The following is a 20,133-nucleotide window of genomic DNA, read 5'->3' on the forward strand; positions in this document are numbered from 1 at the left end:
CGCATTTGCCCAAAGTTGACATAACTGGTATAAAAGATCATGGATGCTTGAGCACAAATTGCATTTGGGGCAACTCTCATTTTCTGTTACCATTTGTGCCAGGTTTGAAACATTGGGTGAGAAGCAAGTCCCGCTCACCAAACTGGTCACGCCCCACAATGAATTCATCACCCCTGGGGTATCCCCTCATTGCCCTCTGCGCGAAGGGTCGGGGGGCGGCCTGTGGGGCGGGGAAAACGCTCCTTCACCGGGGGGGGGGGGGGGGGGGGGGCGGGCTCCGATGGGGTCTGGCCCGTGATCGGGGCTCACCGATCGGCGGCCCGGCGTCTCCCCCCCGGGCCTACTTTCTTCTGCTTCTGGCCCCAGAACCCCCGCGCCATGTTGCGTCGGGGCTGGAGCGTTGAAGAAGTCCCCCGCGCATGTGCGGGTTGGCGCAGCCCGCTCCAGCAGCGTGAACCGCTCCAGCGCCGTGTTGGCCCCCTGTGGGGGACAGAATCGGTCGTCCCTGTGCCCGTTTTAAGCGGAAAAAACAAAACATTTTTCAAAATGGGTGCAACGTGTGACAGAATAACCAATTGTGCCTAAAATGGAAACTCTGCCCGGATATATGACCCCCTCAGAGGGGGTCAGGATTATCCCCCATGGGGGGGAACAGGGTCAGGGTTATCCTTTGGGGGGTAGGCGATGGTGGGGATCGGGATTATCCCGCACGGGAGGTGGGTCAGAATAATCCCGTCCCAGCATCTGGCTGGATGATTCAGCGTTGTCTTTGTGCTGGGCTCTTCCATTACTGAAGATATTTGTGGAGCCTCCTGCTTCTCCAGTGAAACATCATTTTTAGGTATGCCAGGTGTTTCTCCTGCACTCTCCATTGAACCAGGGTTGATCCCCTGGCTCAGTGGTAATGGTAGAGTGGGAATATGCTGGGCCTTGAGGTTACAGATTGTGGATGAGTGCAGTTCTGCTGCTGCTGATGGCATCTGCGGTAGGCAGGTTGGTAAGGATGAGGTCAAGTACTTTTTCCCCTCTTGTTGGTTCCCTCACCACGTAAAGCAGACCCAGTCTAGCAGATATGTCTTTTAGAGCTCGGCCAGCTCAGTCTGTGGTGGTGTTACTGAGCTACTCTTAATGATGGACATTGAAAACCTCCATCAAAAGTATATTTTGAACTCTTGCCACTGTCAGCGTTTCCTCCCGGGTGTTCAATCTGGAGGAGAACTGGTTCATCAGCTCAAGTAGAGGGTGGTGGAAGGTGGGTTGGGTGGGGGGGAGGGGGGGGGGGGGGGGGGGGGGGAAGGAGAGAAGAGTATGTGATAATCTGCAAGAAGTCTCCTTGCCCTGATGCCATTAAACATCATGAGGTCCAGAGTTGATATTGAGAACTCCCAGGACAACTCTAAATTCCAGTGATGATTCTGTTAAGTGGGCACTATTTGCCCACTTGATGGGCTTCAATTAGAGGTGGGCAGGGAGGCCATCCATGAGTCTTCCTGCCCTGGACTTAATCAGATCAGAGGCAGTAGGGTCTCCAACTGTCACACTCTCACCTGATTAAATGCTCCACTACATCGAAGCGCACCTCAGAGGAGGACATTAAACATCCCTTAGAGGATCTGAGTTGACTCTATCTTGCAGGAGGATCATCCTTATTTTTAAAATGATTTGCATCTTCCAAACACTAGGAAGGATTCAGGGATACTATGGGCTGAGCTCACATATTGGGCGTGATCTAACCAAATGGGAACCATGTCCCATAGCGAGCACATTTAGCCACATGTCTCGCAGCGCTGAGAAACACAACAATATCTAATGTGACTCCGGTTAGATACGGAGCCTCAGCACGGAACACCCCAACAAGGCCAAACTTAGGCCCATTTTCTGCACTGAGGAGCTCCACTCACCGGAACTCTCTGTGCAGCAAGAGATCTGCACATAAGAACTAGGAGCAGGAGTAGGACATCTGGCCCCTTGAGCCTGCTCTGCCATTCAACAAGATCATGGTTGATCTTTTTGTGGACTCAGTTCCACTTACCCGCCCGCTCACCATAATCCTTAACTCCTTTACTATCTACCTTTGCCTTAAAAATATTTAACAAGGTACACTCAACTGCTTCACTGGGCAGAGAATTCCAGATTCACAACCCTTTGGGTGAAGAAGTTTCTCCTTAACTCAGTCCTAAATCTGCTCCCCCTTATTTTGAGGCTATGCCCCAGCTCTAGTTTCACCCGCCAGTGGAAAGAACCTCCCTGCTTCTATGGTTATCTAGTCCTGTCATAATTTTATATGTTTCAATAAGATTCCCCCTCAGTCTTCTAAATTCCAATGAGTATGGTCTATTTTTAAATGGCATCCCGATCTCTCGAGCCCCATATGCAACACTCAAGCACAAGGCAGGAACGGACTCAAGGTAAATCTGAGGTATCACTAGGGACAGGCTAGCTGGACCCTGCCTGGGGGAGTGAGGAGCTGGATTTGAGAGACTGGTGCACAGGAAGATAAAGGGGAAGTATGACCTTGGGTTGGAGGAGTGGTAGCAAGTGTACTTCTGGTGGGCACAGGGGATCTACCCGCAAAGGAAGTTCCCCTGCACACCTTGCCATGACACCAGCCCTGCAGCTCAAGCTGCTTGATTTACCACATAACATAGGCCTCCACTTGCCATGGGTGAGGCAGCAGCCAGAGTGGGATGTGGCACTTAAGTAGCCATTAATTGGCTGCTTAAGGACCGCAACCGGCCTAAGAATGGCAGACTGCCTGATATCTGAACTGCTCCATCTAAGCTTTTAGCCAAGTCAGGAGATGTACAGGGAGGTGGTGGGCAGGCCACCCACTGGATTTTCCAAACCAGCCCCCTTTTTCAAAACAACTGGCAGGGGAGAGTTCAAAATCCACCTCTATGACTCTGGATATAAGCAGTGTTCAACGTACTCTTGTGCTCCAGCGCTGCAGTGTGTGGAAGATGCAGAATGAAAATGGCTCGAAGAGGCAACTAGCAGCATAAGGTGTTGCCAGCTACCATTCAACAATCCCCTGCTTTAACATTGCTTTGCCCGTGGTCCTTGTGCTATAAGAACTGTCAAGACTGACAGAGAAAGTTCTGTAAGCAACTTAAGCTGCAGACACACTTCTCTACCTGTGTTCCGGAAGATGATAAAACAATTGTATAAATTATCCCAAACAAACCTATGAAATGATCTGTAAGAAAAGCTCAGGCTGAGTCTGAATGGTTTTCTTGTCAGTATACAAAACAAATTGCACGGATCTATCAAACAGAATGTACTTCACTCACTATTGAATCTTGGGTCAATGTGGACAAAGCAGTCGACTGAGGTCGAAGAGTCCTTCAAGAACTAATTCCTCTGCACCAACTTGTGTCATTTAGTTTTCAGCAATCTCAGATTTCTTGGTCTTGCTATGATCAAGGTGAGAAACACACTCCAGCCATTTCTTACAAGAACCGAAGGTAAATTTCTCAAATCCAAGGGCCACATTACAGCAACAAGAATTGCGTACAATGAGAGTGAACATCAGTGATTGGGAATGGGCTATTGTATTTTATGCAGATCTTACAGATTTTGGAATGTGCTGTGAAGACTTATTTGCTCGGCCGTTGAGGAACTTAAGATTCTTTTTGATACATGCCATATATTTCAGAGGTAAATAGCAACAGGCGCAAGTCACCACAGGACCACTGGGAAACATTACACAAGGAACATAGCCGTCCAATCTGTGCCCAAGTCTCTTGGATCCTAATAGTGTTGTTGTTTAAGCCTGCTTTATTTGATTGTTACTTGGCTGCTCAGGGAACGCAGGGTGACTTACTACATAACCTAGAGAGTTCCTAAATTCAGTTATGGATGTGAGCACCACTGAGAAGGCTGGTATTTATTGCCCATCCCTAATTGCTTGTGGCTAGATGCAATTGAGTGGCTTCCTCGTAAACTTCAGAAGGTCGGCCAACTGTTGTGGGACTAAAGTGCAGATTGGATAAGGACAACAGGTTTTCTTTCCTAAAGGACAAGTATTTGGGTTTTTATAACAATTCCTCAGCTACATAGTCACTTTTACGATTTTTACAGCTTTTTTTAGATCCAGATTGAAAGAACTGTATTCAAATTCTCTGGGTTTTGAACTGGTACAGTGCTCCCTCAGGACCTACTTCGCAAATTGTATTCCTAATATCCAAGGAAAGGAGTGACTGCTAACCACAGCCGATATATTTTACATAAAATACACAAACGGACAGAGTACAACTTTCACTATGTGGTCAGATCATTTCCGGTGCTCCTTGGAAAAATAATAAGGCACAAAATTTTACTGACACATGAACATTATCTCACTCTCTAATCAGGATGCCACGGCTTATTAGCTCATTCCATGCGTGACGGACAGAAAGGGACGGAGAAAGAATGAAAGAGAGAGGGAGAGAGAGCGAGAAAAAGGGAAAGCATGGTTATCAAATGAGCAGTAAGATATTTCTTAAATTCAACCACTCACCTGGATTTAAGAATGAGTTTACCATTTCCAATTCATATATGTCAGAAAATTAACAATTTATGCTAAAATAGGAAACATGTGGAAATGATATGAAAACTGATTGTAGCTGTGTCGCGTGGTGCTGCTGGGAGTAATTATGTGATGTTGGTGCAGATTTTAATGTGGTCACTGATTGAATTCCAAACATGCGTAACGTTCTGGCTGAAAGCAGTTCTTCTGAGGAGCCGTGCGGTCATTGAGATTTCAGAAACAGATTAATATTTGAGCAGATCCTCACCTGGAAGACCTCAGGTTGTCCTGGCTGTTGGTGCGCATGCTGCTCATTTGCCTGTTGATTGTGATGCTGGCCTTGCCACTGAGACCATACAGCCGAGCCTTCAGATGATCGGCCCTGGAACTGCCCGCTGCTCTGTCCGCTCTCGGCTGTGGGAGAGATTTCAATGTATATCCAAAAACATTAGCTAATTTATGGAAGTATACAGTGACAGTCAGAGAAGCCACTGATGTTGATTAATGTGCAACAGGTTACAAATTCCAAAAGAGGAATACTATATGAACAAAACAAGAACTCGCACTGAATAAATGAAACGTGAATTTCTTTATTGAAATTTAAAGAAACAAATGAATCTACTATGACACTGTTCACAGCATGGTCGGGAGGGGAGGAGGGATGGTGGGGAGAATGGGTGCAGGTCGTGGACGCCACTGACAGGCATCAATAACATCAAAGGGTTTGCCAGGGAGAAAAGCAGCCGCCACATTAAAGAGGTTAGAGATTACAGACCTGATGACTGGAAACTTAATGAAAACCCAATCCAGAACCCGAAAAAAGAGTTGGGCTTCAGGCATAACCACAATAAAAACAATCCTAATAAATAGAAGTTTACGAGTGAGTTCAAATTTTCTTCCCAATTTTTCTTAAACCTTTTATATATTTATGTTGTTTCAATTTTTGCGGTAAGACATTCCTTCAAGTTTGGTGTCCTGTAGCCTCATGTTCCTTACAATCTGGAAAACAAACTTTGCTGCCCAATATGTCGTTAAATGGTCAAATGACAGAAGGACCATTACAAAGTATGTTGCTGCAGTTAATGCAATACCACATATGCATATTCTACTTCCTTTATAGAAAGGATGTTTGAAAGCACTCCATCAAGGAAAGGCGTGACTGCTAACCACAGCCGATATATTTTACATAAAATACACAAACGGACAGAGTACAACATTCACTATGTGGTCAGATCATTTCCGGTGCTCCTTGGAAAAATGGAAAAATAATAAGGCACAAAATTTTACTGACACATGAACATTATCTCACTCTCTAATCAGGATGCCAGGGCTTATTAGCTCATTCCATGCGTGACGGACAGAAAGGGACGGAGAAAGAATGAAAGAGAGAGGGAGAGAGAGGGAAAAAAGGGAAAGCATGGATGTTATATTAAGTCCACGTGGTTACTTGCTGAGCTACTGATCACCAAGGGCTCTAGATTGGCCTTCACTTTATGAACAGTAGGCAAACAAGACATCACTCCTTGTTTAAATAACTCAGAATAAGTGACGAGTAACAACAACTAAATGCAATCCTTTTCATAAGCATCCTAGGCTGTGAGCCATACTGACTGGTATATCAATCTAGCATATCTCAGCTGTGACTTCCTCTCTGGGTAACTTTAAATTACCATGCCTATCAGCCAGGCTTCAGTTTTGCCAACTTAACATTAAACCAATGAGCTAAATTTAACTTTTAGGAATTTAAATTTATTTTAAAAATCTGGTTCGTCTGTGTAAAATCGGCTAAAAACACAATGTCTGAAAGGACTTTCAAAATATATTTTGAATGATTTATTGGTTTCTCTCATTCCTATTTAAAATTCTTCATGTGTCCCCCTATCATTGTAACCCATACATCCCCAATTCTAATTGTTCCACCACTGCTGGCAGTATCTTCAGCCCTGAGAATGTACTCTCTGGAATTCTCTTCCGGAACCGCTCCGCCTCTCTCTCTTCCCTCCTGTAAGCCATCTCTTAAAAACCTACTTCTTTGGTCACTTGTCCTATCATCTCCCCATGTGGCTTAGTGGCAATGTTTTTTGCTAACATTTCTGTTAAGCCAGAGCACCGTGGGAGGTTTTACAAGGTTTTGCTATATAAATGCAGGTTGTTTACTGGTAGCTGATTCCTGACCTGTAGACTTTGTAAATATTTGCTACTTGATCACTGTCAAGTTGCTACCTATCCAGGTGTGCTTTACTGCTGCGTTATGGATATGATACTTGGGCCACACAAAAATGTCATATATTTTTGTTTTGTGTGCAACTTTAAGGGGCAACAGATTAAAATAACTAAGGGTATGGGAAATATTCTTGCACATAATTCGTAAAAGATGGAATGTTTTATCAGAGGTGGCTATTGAGGCGATGATTATAAAAATATTTTAAAATGAACTGGAATAGTATTTGAGGAGGAGAAATATGAAACCAGATGATGGCAAAAGAAAATTGTAGTTTGGTAAACTGCCTTAATAGGAAAGCTGGCAAGTGAGAATTTGGCTCTGTAAATAGCATTTTACCAGTCAGAAGGCCGTAAACTTGAGTATTTCACCACATAACCAAGGTCGACATTTCAGCAGAGTGCAGCTCTGTTCATACATAGAACAATACAGCGCAGTACAGGCCCTTCGGCCCACGATGTTGCACCGAAACAAAAGCCATCTAACCTACACTATGCCATTATCATCCATATGTTTATCCAATAAACTTTTAAATGCCCTCAATGTTGGCGAGTTCACTACTGTAGCAGGTAGGGCATTCCACGGCCTCACTACTCTTTGCGTAAAGAACCTACCTCTGACCTCTGTCCCATATCTATTACCCCTCAGTTTAAAGTTATGTCCCCTCGTGCCAGCCATTTCCATCCGCGGGAGAAGGCTCTCACTGTCCACCCTATCCAACTGCCTGATCATTTTGTATGCAGATCAGCCATGATCTCAGTGAATGACAGAATGACTCAAGGGTCCTATTCCTTATTCCTATGCATTCATTAGCTGCAGTGTCTGTCCATGTAACAACAGCAAACAAACTTTAAATGTATTTTATATGGGTTTGGAACTTCGTGAGGGCAAGAATGACACTATCCTAATGCAATCAGTTTCTTTGGAAGAGGGATGTGTCTTCCCTGGTCACTAACTGTTCCATTAAAGACTGGAGTACAGGAACAGAAGTGTTTCGGGGCATCCACCGGGAAGGATTTAGAGTCAGCCTTGATCATAGAATCTCTACAGTGCAGAAAGAGGACTTTCGGGTCTGCACCGACCCTTTGAAAGAGCACCTTGCCCCAGCCAAGTCCCCCGCCCTATCCTCGTAACCCCACCTAACCTATACATCTTTGGACACTGAGGGGCAATTTCAATATTGCCAATCCATTTAACCTGCACATCTTTGGATTGTAGATGTGTAGCATGCATGTAGGTTCCCTCTATCTATAAACTGAACTACTAGGCCCTGTTCTAAAGATAGCAACAGAATACAACTCTTCCTAAAATCTCTGGATTTTATTTAGTAATCCCATTCTAGCTAGCATGAATTACCATCTCTAGTTACATCACCAATATAAACAGGAATTTTTGAGGTTCATTTGTTTTAGACTTAATGGTGAACATGTGCTCAAAGGAGATGCTCAAACTGCAAAAAATTGAAATATTATGTTTGGTAGAACAGTAGTGCTATGGTGTACATATTTCAAGATACAAGTTTGTGAACATTCGACCATGCTAACATGGAACTCAGTGATTCAGAATGTTATGGATTTGTCTAGTAACAGCAGTAACACAAATTTAACAAGACATAATATGATGCAGTATGCCCAGCAATAGGTAGAAATCTGCCTAGCAACAGCAGTATCCAGCCTATAAAATGCAGGGTGTGATGCGTCTTGCTCTGTCACGAGATTAGCAATTAGAATCAGGTATAAATCCCCTATTAGGAGAAACAAGCTTATCTGGACGATTGGGAGATCAGTGAGACATATACATGCTAATTTCTAGAGTCAAGAAATTTGAGGGGGGTAGACAGTCAAACACAGATATAATTGTCAGGACCTTCAGAAGTAAGAGAAGCCAGTTTCCATCTACCAGCCTGGAGGCCCAGTTTTACATCTACCAGCCTCTAAGTCTCAGAGCCAAGGCAGCGCAGAAACCTTCGGAAAGGGAGTTTAAATATCTTCACTGGACCAGGAAAAGACGTTTTCCCAGACTTGATCATCAGCCTTGTATTGTGTGGTAAACTGGATTTAACTTATATGGTTATTTAATTTGAATGTTGTTTGGGGAAACAGGGAAGTCTTAAGGAGTCCAAGGATTGTAGATATATTTTGGAACAAGGGGTACATTCTATATAAATTGTGTGCGAGTTCATATACTTAATTGTCTTAAGAGTAGTATCGTCTTATTCGTGTGTATTTGTCTTTTAATTTAATAAATAGTCTTTAATAATTGTTACATGACAACTGTACTGGTTATTCTCACTGGGGATCACTTGACTCCATTCCAAACACAAAACTAAACATACACCCCACAAACACCCGGTCTTGCAAGCTAGAATACCCTCGCAGATAACATCAGCATGATTTGTGACAAGAAGCCCTCTTGTTTACAAGCACATCTAATTATGCCAATTTTATTTTTCAATTCTCGCAATAATAAATCAGTAACCATTGTTGCTCCATTGGCATTGTAACGTAAAAATATTGAATTGAGTTAAGTGTTTTGATGACATATGATAAAAATGCTTCTTTCTTCATGATTCCAACATGACCTAACTTGACAAACAATTAATTTAGATGAGAGGTTAGGCTCACTCACTCAGTTCAACACAAATAAATTCCTCAGCCCAGCTCAGTTTGATCAATAAGAACAAATCAAAGATTACTCAAAGCCCCTGAATTCAGCAAAGTCCATTAGACAGCAGCATTATATCAAAAAGATGTTGCAGGGATCAGATTTTGTACTTGCTACATTTTGATGGAGTAGTTGTTCCAAGGCTATTGACAACTTTGTGTTGAACAAGTTCCCATTTTCTAAGATATTGTAATAAAATCCTTTTTCACAAAAAAAAACACATATTAAAGACTTAATTAAACCATATTTTTTATGCCTGGGAAGAAAGGGAGAACCAATCTTTGAAGCTATGCTCGGTGCTCTTTGTTGTTTCAATGTTAGATATTCTCCGCCAATGAATTAGGCAATCATCCAAATGAAGAAAATCAGAAGGTGCTGTGCTCTTTTGTGTTCCTTTCCCATGATTTCCCTTCTTTGACAATGGAAATGCAGCCTTGTTCTGCGTTCCCTCCTCAATTAGAAAGAAAACTCTGCCAAATTAGTAAGAACAGAGTGGGGAAGGAGTAAGAATGCTTCATAACATGGAAGCTGAATACATTGGAAGAGTTTCGAGAGCTGCAAGGTAAGTACTCCTACTTTATAGCTTCTTCAATCCTTAACACACATACTACAACAGCAGTGTGTATTTATATAGCGTCTTTAACATAGTGAGGTACAGAGGTACTTAAGATTAAAATCAACCGGGAGACTTAAGGAGATATTCTGATCAAGGTGTTAGCTTGGTGTAAAGTCTCAGGCAAGCAACCACTCGGAAGCTCCAGGGTCCCAGATTCGATTCCGGCCTTGGGTCACTGTCTGTGTGGAGTCTACACGTTCTCCCCATGTCTGCGTGGGTTTACTCGGGGTGCTCCGGTTTCCTCCCAGAAGTCCCAAAAGACATGCAGTCTATACACATAGACTAGAAGAATCAAATTGGCAAGGGTAGCCTGGAGGCAGAGTTCATTGAATGCATTAGAGATTGTTTCCTAGAACAGTATGTTGGGGAATCAATCAGGGAGGAGGCTACTCTCGATATTCTGTAATGAGGAGGGATTAATTAATGACCTCATAGTTAATGATCCACTAGGGAGTAGTGACCATAGTATGGTAGAATTCAAGATTCAGTTTGGGGGTGAGAAAGTGGACTCCCACACGAGTGTTCTGGAATTAAACAAAGGAAATTACATAGGCTGGAGGACAGATTTGGCCCGTATAGAATGGGCAGGAAGGCTAAAAGGTCGGACAGCTGATGAGCAGTGGCAGTTTTTTAAGGAGATACTCAATTCCTCACAATTAAAATATATCTCAGTGAGGAAGAAAGATGGGAGGGGGTGTAAAAAACATCCATGGTTAAATAAGGTGGTCGGACATTATAAAGACAAAAACTAAGTTATATCATATTGCAAAGGCCAGCGGTAGGCTGGGAAACTAGGACACTTTCAAACATAAACAAAGGGATGCTAAAAAATTAATAAAAAGAGCTAAGGTAAATTACAGAAAAAACCTAACACACAATATCAAAAAGGGTAGCAAAAGCTTCTACATAAAAGGGAAGAGAGTCGCTAAGGTGAATGTTGGCCCCTTGGGAGATGAAACCGGGGAGTTAATATTGGGGAACACAGAAATGGCAAAGACGCTAAATCAATACATTGCCTCAGTTTTCACGCTGGAGGACACTAGTACCATTTCTATAGGAACGGGCAATTCAGAGGTAATAGAAAGGGTGGAACTTGAAACAATCAGCATCAATAGGGAAACGGTATTTAACAAACTCTTGGGATTGTAGGCAGACAAGTCCCCAGGGCCTGATGGCCTACATCCTAGTGTGTTAAAGGAAGTGGCAGCAGAGATAGTGGATAGATTGGTTATGATATTCCAAATTTCCAAGGACACGGGAAAGGTTCCAGTGGATTGGAAAAATGCTAATGTAACGCTCTTATTCAAAACAGGAGGGAGGCAGAATGTGGGAAATTACAGACCAGTTAGTTTAACATCTGTTGTTGGAAAATTGTGAGAATCAATTATCAAGGATGTAATATCAGGACATTTGGAAAGTCAAAGCGCTATCCATCAGAATCAGCATGGTTTGATGAAGGGCAAATCATGTTTGACTAATTTGCTTGAGTTCTGTGAAGATGTAACAAGCAAAATGGATAATGGGGATCCAGTAGATGTCGTATATCTGGACTTCCGGAAGGCATTTGATAAGGTGCCGCTCAGAAGGTTAATTCACAAGGTGAGATCACATGGGATTAGGGGTAACTCATTAGCTTGAATAGAAAACTGGCTGACAGACAGGTTGGGACAAATGGGTCTTTTTCTGGATGGCAAGATGTAACTAGTGGGGTGCCACAGGGTTTGGTCCTTGGGCCCCAGCTATTTACAATCTATATTAACGACTTGGATACAGGGATAGAAGGTTCTACAGCCAAATTCACAGATGATACAAAAATAGATGGGACAGTAAGTTGCAATGAGGAAATAATAACCTTACAAATGGACTTAGATAGGTTAGGAGAGTGGGCCAAAATGTGGCAGATGGAGTTTAAGGAGCGGGGAGCTGCCACGGGTGGTGATTGTACGGTTGCACACGTTTGTGGAGGAGAAGATTCTGAGGTGGGCCAAGGAGAATCGAGACTGTGAATGGAAGGGGATTCATGTCCAAATATACCAGGACATTAGAATGGAGCTGGCAAAGGGGCATGCGGGATTCAACAGTGTCAAGGCTGTGCTGTATCAAAGGAAGATTCAGTTTGGTGTGTTGTACCCGGCAAAACTTTGGGTTACGTCTGGCGGCCGGAGTAATACTTTGAGGCACTAGGGAGGGCCTTCGAGCAGGAGTTGCCACGCTAGCAAGTAATGCTGGTGAACAGAGGTGAGGTGGGGGAGGAGGTCGCAAAAGGTGGCCAGGTTTGGGAGGGGAGGGGGATGATTTCGGCGTGAGAACAGCTGGTAAGTCAGTTTCAGCGGGAGCATTGCGGAAGGAGGTTGCTGGGAGGTAAGTCAACCTTTAAAAGCACTTGTCTTTGCAGGGGCAGGCCAGTCGATTTCGGCGTGAGAACAGCTGGTGAGTCAGTTTCAGCGGGAGCATTGCGGAAGGAGGTTGCTGGGAGGTAAGTCAACCTTTAAAAGCACTTGTCTTTGCAGGGGCAGGCCAGTCGATTTCGGCGGGAGTGGAGCTGGCTGGTTAGTCAATTTCAGCAGGAGCTGAGAATTTTTCTTTTTTTTTTAAATTAGTTTTTTAGGCGGGAACAGGAAGTCGACCCGCGGACGTCTGGGAAGACCCTCACCAATAAATTCTGGTGGAGAGGAAACCCGAGACACTACACGTGTAGTGTCTCCCACCCACCCTCCTCCTCTAACCTAATAATAAAACCCATTGGTCTGAGGTAAGTACCATATTTTATTATATTATTATTATTTTTTATAAAAAATTAATTTAGTTGTTAGCCAGATCTTGGTAGAAAGTTAGAGGAATGGCAGGGAAGGGAGTGCAATGTTCCTCCTGCAGGATGTTTGAGGTGAGGGATGCAGTTAGTGTCCCTGCTGATTTTACCTGCAGGAAGTGCTGCCATCTCCAGCTCCTCCAAGACCGAGTTAGGGAACTGGAGCTGGAGTTGGAAGAACTTCGGATCATTCGGGAGGCAGAAGGGGTCATAGATAGCAGCTTCAGGGAATTAGTTACACCAAAGATTGGAGATAGGTGGGTAACTGTAAGAGGGACTGGGAAAAAGCAGTCAGTGCAGGGATCCCCTGCGGTCGTTCCCCTGAGAAACAAGTATACCGCTTTGGATACTTGTGGGGGGGACAACTTACCAGGGGTAAGCCATGGGGTACGGGCCTCTGGCACGGAGTCTGTCCCTGTTTCTCAGAAGGGAAGGGGGGAGAGGAGCAGAGCATTAGTAATTGGGGACTCTATAGTCAGGGGCACAGATAGGAGATTTTGTGGGAGCGTGAGAGACTCGCGTTTGGTATGTTGCCTCCCAGGTGCAAGGGTACGTGATGTCTCGGATCGTGTTTTCCGGGTCCTTAGGGGGAGGGGGAGCAGCCCCAAGTCGTGGTCCACATTGGCACTAACGACATAGGTAGGAAAGGGGACAAGGATGTCAGGCAGGCTTTCAGGGAGCTAGGATGGAAGCTCAGAACTAGAACAAACAGAGTTGTTATCTCTGGGTTGTTGCCCATGCCACGTGATAGTGAGATGAGGAATAGGGAGAGAGAGCATTTAAACACGTGGCTACAGGGATGGTGCAGGCGGGAGGGATTCAGATTTTTGGATAACTGGGGCTCTTTCTGGGGAAGGTGGGACCTCTACAGACAGGATGGTCTACATCTGAACCTGAGGGACACAAATATTCTGGGGGGGAGATTTGTTAGTGCTCTTTGGGGGGGTTTAAACTAATGCAGCAGGGGCATGGGAACCTGGATTGTAGTTTTAGGGTAAGGGAGAATGAGAGTATAGAGGTCAGGAGCACAGATTTGACATCGCAGGAAGGGGCCAGTGTTCAGGTAGGTGGTTTGAAGTGTGTCTACTTCAATGCCAGGAGTATACGAAACAAGGTAGGGGAACTGGCAGCATGGGTTGGTACCTGGGACTTCGATGTTGTGGCCATTTCGGAGACATGGATAGAGCAGGGACAGGAATGGATGTTGCAGGTTCCGGGGTTTAGGTGTTTTAGTAAGCTCAGAGAAGGAGGCAAAAGAGGGGGAGGTGTGGCGCTGCTAGTCAAGAGCAGTATTACGGTGGCGGAGAGGATGCTAGATGGGGACTCTTCTTCCGAGGTAGTATGGGCTGAAGTTAGAAACAGGAAAGGAGAGGTCACCCTGTTGGGAGTTTTTTATAGGCCTTCTAATAGTTCTAGGGATGTAGAGGAAAGGATGGCGAAGATGATTCTGGATATGAGCGAAAGTAACAGGGTAGTTATTATGGGAGACTTTAACTTTCCAAATATTGACTGGAAAAGATATAGTTCGAGTACAATAGATGGGTCGTTTTTTGTACAGTGTGTGCAGGAGGGTTTCCTGAAACAATATGTTGACAGGCCAACAAGAGGCGAGGCCACGTTGGATTTGGTTTTGGGTAATGAACCAGGCCAGGTGTTGGATTTGGAGGTAGGAGAGCACTTTGGGGACAGTGACCACAATTCGGTGACGTTTACGTTAATGATGGAAAGGGATAAGTATACACCGCAGGGCAAGAGTTATAGCTGGGGGAAGGGCAATTATGATGCCATTAGACGTGACTTGGGGGGGATAAGGTGGAGAAGTAGGCTGCAAGTGTTGGGCACACTGGATAAGTGGGGCTTGTTCAAGGATCAGCTACTGCGTGTTCTTGATAAGTATGTACCGGTCAGACAGGGAGGAAGGCGTCGAGCGAGGGAACCGTGGTTTACCAAGGAAGTGAAATCTCTTGTTAAGAGGAAGAAGGAGGCCTATGTGAAGATGAAGTGTGAAGTTTTGGTTGGGGCGATGGATAGTTACAAGGTAGCGAGGAAGGATCTAAAGAGAGAGCTAAGACGAGCAAGGAGGGGACATGAGAAGTATTTGGCAGGAAGGATCAAGGAAAACCCAAAAGCTTTCTATAGGTATGTCAGGAATAAGCGAATGACTAGGGAAAGAGTAGGACCAGTCAAGGACAGGGATGGGAAATTGTGTGTGGAGTCTGAAGAGATAGGCGAGATACTAAATGAATATTTTTCGTCAGTATTCACTCAGGAAAAAGATAATGTTGTGGAGGAGAATGCTGAGCCCCAGGCTAATAGAATAGATGGCATTGAGGTACGTAGGGAAGAGGTGTTGGCAATTCTGGACAGGCTGAAAATAGATAAGTCCCCGGGACCTGATGGGATTTATCCTAGGATTCTCTGGGAGGCCAGGGAAGAGATTGCTGGACCTTTGGCTTTGATTTTTACGTCATCATTGGCTACAGGAATAGTGCCAGAGGACTGGAGGACAGCAAATGTGGTCCCTTTGTTCAAAAAGGGGAGCAGAGACAACCCCGGCAACTATAGACCGGTGAGCCTCACGTCTGTAGTGGGTAAAGTCTTGGAGGGGATTATAAGAGACAAGATTTATAATCATCTAGATAGGAATAATATGATCAGGGATAGTCAGCATGGCTTTGTGAAGGGTAGGTCATGCCTCACAAACCTTATTGAGTTCTTTGAGAAGGTGACTGAACAGGTAGACGAGGGTAGAGCAGTTGATGTGGTGTATATGGATTTCAGCAAAGCGTTTGATAAGGTTGCCCACGGTAGGCTATTGCAAAAAATACGGAGGCTAGGGATTGAGGGTGATTTAGAGATGTGGATCAGAAATTGGCTAGCTGAAAGAAGACAGAGGGTGGTGGTTGATGGGAAATGTTCAGAATGGAGTACAGTCACAAGTGGAGTACCACAAGGATCTGTTCTGGGGCCGTTGCTGTTTGTCATTTTTATCAATGACCTAGAGGAAGGCGCAGAAGGGTGGGTGAGTAAATTTGCAGACGATACTAAAGTCGGTGGTGTTGTCGATAGTGTGGAAGGATGTAGCAGGTTACAGAGGGATATAGATAAGCTGCAGAGCTGGGCTGAGAGGTGGCAAATAGAGTTTAATGTCGAGAAGTGTGAGGTGATTCACTTTGGAAGGAATAACAGGAATGCGGAATATTTGGCTAATGGTAAAGTTTTTGAAAGTGTGGATGAGCAGAGGGATCTAGGTGTCCATGTACATAGATCCCTGAAAGTTGCCACCCAGGTTGATAGGGTTGTGAAGAAGGCCTATGGAGTGCTGGCCTTTATTGGTAGAGGGATTGAGTTCCGGAGTCGGGAGGTCATGTTGCAGCTGTACAGAACTCTGGTACGGCCGCATTTGGAGTATTGCGTACAGTTCTGGTCACCGCATTATAGGAAGGACGTGGAGGCTTTGGAGCGGGTGCAGAGGAGATTTACCAGGATGTTGCCTGGTATGGAGGGAAAATCTTATGAGGAAAGGCTGATGGACTTGAGGTTGTTTTCGTTGGAGAGAAGAAGGTTAAGAGGAGACTTAATAGAGGCATACAAAATGATCAAGGGGTTGGATAGGGTGGACAGTGAGAGCCTTCTCCCGCGGATGGATATGGCTGGCATGAGGGGACATAGCTTTAAACTGAGGGGTAATAGATATAGGACAGAGGTCAGAGGTAGGTTCTTTACGCAAAGAGTAGTGAGGCCGTGGAAATCCCTACCTGCAACAGTAGTGAACTCGCCAACATTGAGGGCATTTAAAAGTTTATTGGATAAACATATGGATGATAATGGCATAGTGTAGTTTAGATGGCTTTTGTTTCGGTGCAATATCGTGGGCCGAAGGGCCTGTACTGCGCTGTATTGTTCTATGTTCTATGATTGCGACGTGGCAGAGTTGGAGGCTGAGCATGGTCATGGGCGGAGAGGAGGCCATCTTGGATGGGCCCGGTTCAGGGCGGTATCGAGTGAGGTGAACCAGTGGGGGATGATGGTGGATGGTAGTTCGGAATGGAGGTGTAAGCCTCCGGTCAGAATCGTGTCATGAAATGTCCGGGTTTTTATGCACTTGAGGAGTTTGAAAGCGGAGGTAATTTTTCTGCAGGAGACTCACCTCCGGCTGAAGGATCAGTTTAGGCTGAAGAAGGGATGGGTGGGACAAGTATTTGGTTTGGGGTTTGATTCAAAGACGTAGAGGGGTGGCCATTTTGTTGAACAAAAGGACGGGGTTTGTGGGGGCCAGGGAAATGCAGGATCTGGGAGGGAAGATATGTGATAGTGAGTGGGGTATTGGAGGGCTCGCCGGTGGTGCTATTCAATGTATATACGCCCAATTGGTACGACGCGGGGTTCGTAAAGGGGTTAGTGGGAGCGATGCCGGACTTGCATACGCACCAACTGATTATGGGTGGAGATTTTAATTGTGTGATGGAGCCGAAGTGGAAGGTCGAATACCAAGTCAATTGCAAGGATGAGGATGGCGAAGGAGTTGGGGGGGTTTATGGACCGAATGGGAATGGTTGATCTGTGGAGTTCAGAAACTCGGGGGGGGGGGGTGGCATTTCTTTCTTCTCGCATGTGTATACAGTGTACTCTAGAACTGATTATCAATTGAGGATGCGGGAATTGTGATTTTGGATCTTGTGCCAGATTGACTGGAGGTGAGGCTAGCTCGGGCAGGTTTGGAGGCTGGGATGGAGGCCAGGTTTGGGTCTTCTTTTAAAATAAATTTAGAGTAGCCAATTCATTTTGTCCAATTATGGGGCAATTTAGCGTGGCCAATCCACCTACCCTGCACATCTTTGGATTGTAGGGGTGAAAACCACGCAAACATGGGGAGAACGTGCAAACTCCACACGGACAGTGACCCACAGCTGGGATCGAACCGGGGACCACGGCGGCATGAAGCAGCAGTGGTAACCCCTGTGCCACCGTGCTGCCCTTTGGCATGTAAGGGATTTTGCGAAAAGGTGAGGCTGCCGATTGGGGATTACGTGGATCTCCGGTGTCCCGCCGACACTTTTCGCACCCCTTGGCCACCCCCTGGAAGAATCCACTCATCCTTGCCCGAGAACTATGTATCCTATGCCCCACCTTGAACTGAATCAAGCTCATCCTCACGCAGGAGGAGGTTGAGTTCACCCTACGCATCGGCTCGCACCACAGTCCCCAGCCTGTTACCCCCCAACTCCTCCGATTTATGGGGTATCGGAAGTGCCGGAGATTCTGGAGGTGGGTGAATGGATTGGATTGGGAAGGGGAGGTGTCGGCGGCCACGTTCTGGGAGACATTGAAGGCGGTAATTTGAGGAGAGATTATCTTGTTCAAGGCGCACAGGGATAGGAGAAGGAGCATGGACATTTGCTGCATGAGATAGTCAAGGTGGACAGCTGAGTTTTGTATAAAAGACAGACAGAAAAATCACTCAGTAAGCTTTACGCAGGTGAAGGAGACACAGCCCGAGTGAGTGAGACACAGTCAGAGTGGGAATTGGAACTTGGTAATTTGGGCAATGTGGTAATTCGGCGCGGAGTGGGAGGAGGTGCTGTTTCCCATTTTGTTCTGTTTCCTTCGTTTGGCTTTGTAACTGGTAATCTGCAGGGAGAGATCAAGAGTGCACTCTGGGAAGCAGGGAGAAAACCAGGGAGCACCCTGGGAAGGTAGGTGATATAAAATCTTACCCGCATGTTCCAGCAGCCTTCATTTTCGGGAGCAAGAGAGAGAGAGAAAGCCGGGGAGCAGCTTGAGAATAGGCAAGTGATAGATATTCTGCTATTCTCAGTGATCCGACTGGGAGGGGGGGGAACTGAAAAGTAATGTCACAGAAAAGCTGTGACCTGATTGGCTGATAGGGAATCTGCACTAAATTTAAAAATTAAACATTGTTAAACTAATTAAACATAATTAATTACTTAATCATAATTTAGAGGGGTATCGAAGCCAGAGATCGGAGAGTACTGTATTTAGCATTTACATTTATAGTAGAAATCTAGTGCTAGGAGACATATGGTTAACAGTAACTTTTATTTATTTTAAAATTTAATTTACTAATTAATTAACGCAATGTCAATTACAGGGGTACAGTGCTCTGACTGTGAGATGTGGCAGGTCCGGGAGAATTCCAGCATCCCGGATGGCTACATCTGCAGAAAGTGCACCCAACTGGAGCTCGTCACAGACCACATGGTTCGGTTGGAGCAGCAGTTGGATGCACTTAGGAGCATGCAGGTGGCGGAAAGCGTCATAGATAGCAGTTATATAAATGTGGTCACACCCAAGGTGCAGGCAGAGAAATGGGTGATCACCAGAAGGGGCAGGCTGTCAGTGCAGGAATCCCCTGTGGTTGTCCCCCTCTCGAACAGGTATACCCCTTTGAATACTGTCGGGGGGGAAACAGCAGCAGCCAGAGCAGTGGCACCACGGCTGGCTCTGATGTTCAGCAGAGAGGGTCAAAGCACAGAAGAGATTTAGTGATAGGGGACTCTAGTCAGGGGCACAGATAGGTACTTCTGTGGACATGAAAGAGACTCCAGGATGGTATGTTGCCACCCTGGTGCCAGGATGTCTCAGAATGGATAGCAGGCATCCTGAAGGGGGAGGGCAAACAGGCAGAGGTTGTGGTACATATTGGTACCAACGACATAGGCAGGAAGGGGCATGAAGTCCTGCAGCAGGAGTTCAGGGAGCTAGGCAGAAAGTTAAAAGACAGGTCCTCAAGGGTTGTAATCTTGGGATTACTCCCTGTGCCACGTGCCAGTGAGGCTAGAAATGGGAAGATAGAGCAGCTAAACAGCTGGTGTAGGAGGGAGGGTTTCACTTATCTAGACCACTGGGAGCTCTTCCGGGGCAGGTGTGACCTGTATAAGAAGGACAGGTTGCATCTAAACTGGAGAGGCATAAATATCCTGGCCGTGAAATTTGCTAGTGTCACACGGGAGGGTTTAAACTAGTATGGCAGGGGGGTGGGTACCGGAGCAATAGGTCAGAAGGTGAAAACATTGAGGGAGAACTAGGAAATAGGGCCACTATGGCTCTGAGGAAGAGCACACAGGGAGATGTTGCTAAAAACAGCGGGACTGGTGGCCTGAAGTGCATATGTTTTAATGCAAGAAGTATAACAGGTAAGGCAGATGAACTTAGAGCTTGGATTAGTACTTGGAACTATGATGTTGTTGCCATCACAGAGACCTGATTGAGGGAAGGACAGGATTGGCAGCTAAACATTCCAGGATTTAGATGTTTCAGGGGGGATAGAGGGGGAGGTAAAAGGGGTGGAGGAG

General features: G+C 45.4%; 1 protein-coding gene across 7 annotated transcripts in view; it reads right to left on the reverse strand.

Moving 5' to 3' along the window:
- Nucleotides 1-20,133, reverse strand: part of arnt2 (aryl-hydrocarbon receptor nuclear translocator 2) — a 503,807-nt gene that overhangs the window by 8,388 nt on the left and 475,286 nt on the right. For all 7 annotated transcript variants that reach the window (XM_072468767.1, XM_072468766.1, XM_072468765.1 and 4 more), the window contains one exon: nucleotides 4,776-4,921. In XM_072468767.1, coding sequence (XP_072324868.1) covers nucleotides 4,776-4,921 — 146 coding nt within the window. The remainder of the gene's footprint in view (nucleotides 1-4,775; nucleotides 4,922-20,133) is intronic.

The sequence above is a fragment of the Scyliorhinus torazame genome, chromosome 12 (genome assembly GCF_047496885.1).
Source record: "Scyliorhinus torazame isolate Kashiwa2021f chromosome 12, sScyTor2.1, whole genome shotgun sequence".
NCBI lineage: Eukaryota > Metazoa > Chordata > Chondrichthyes > Carcharhiniformes > Scyliorhinidae > Scyliorhinus > Scyliorhinus torazame.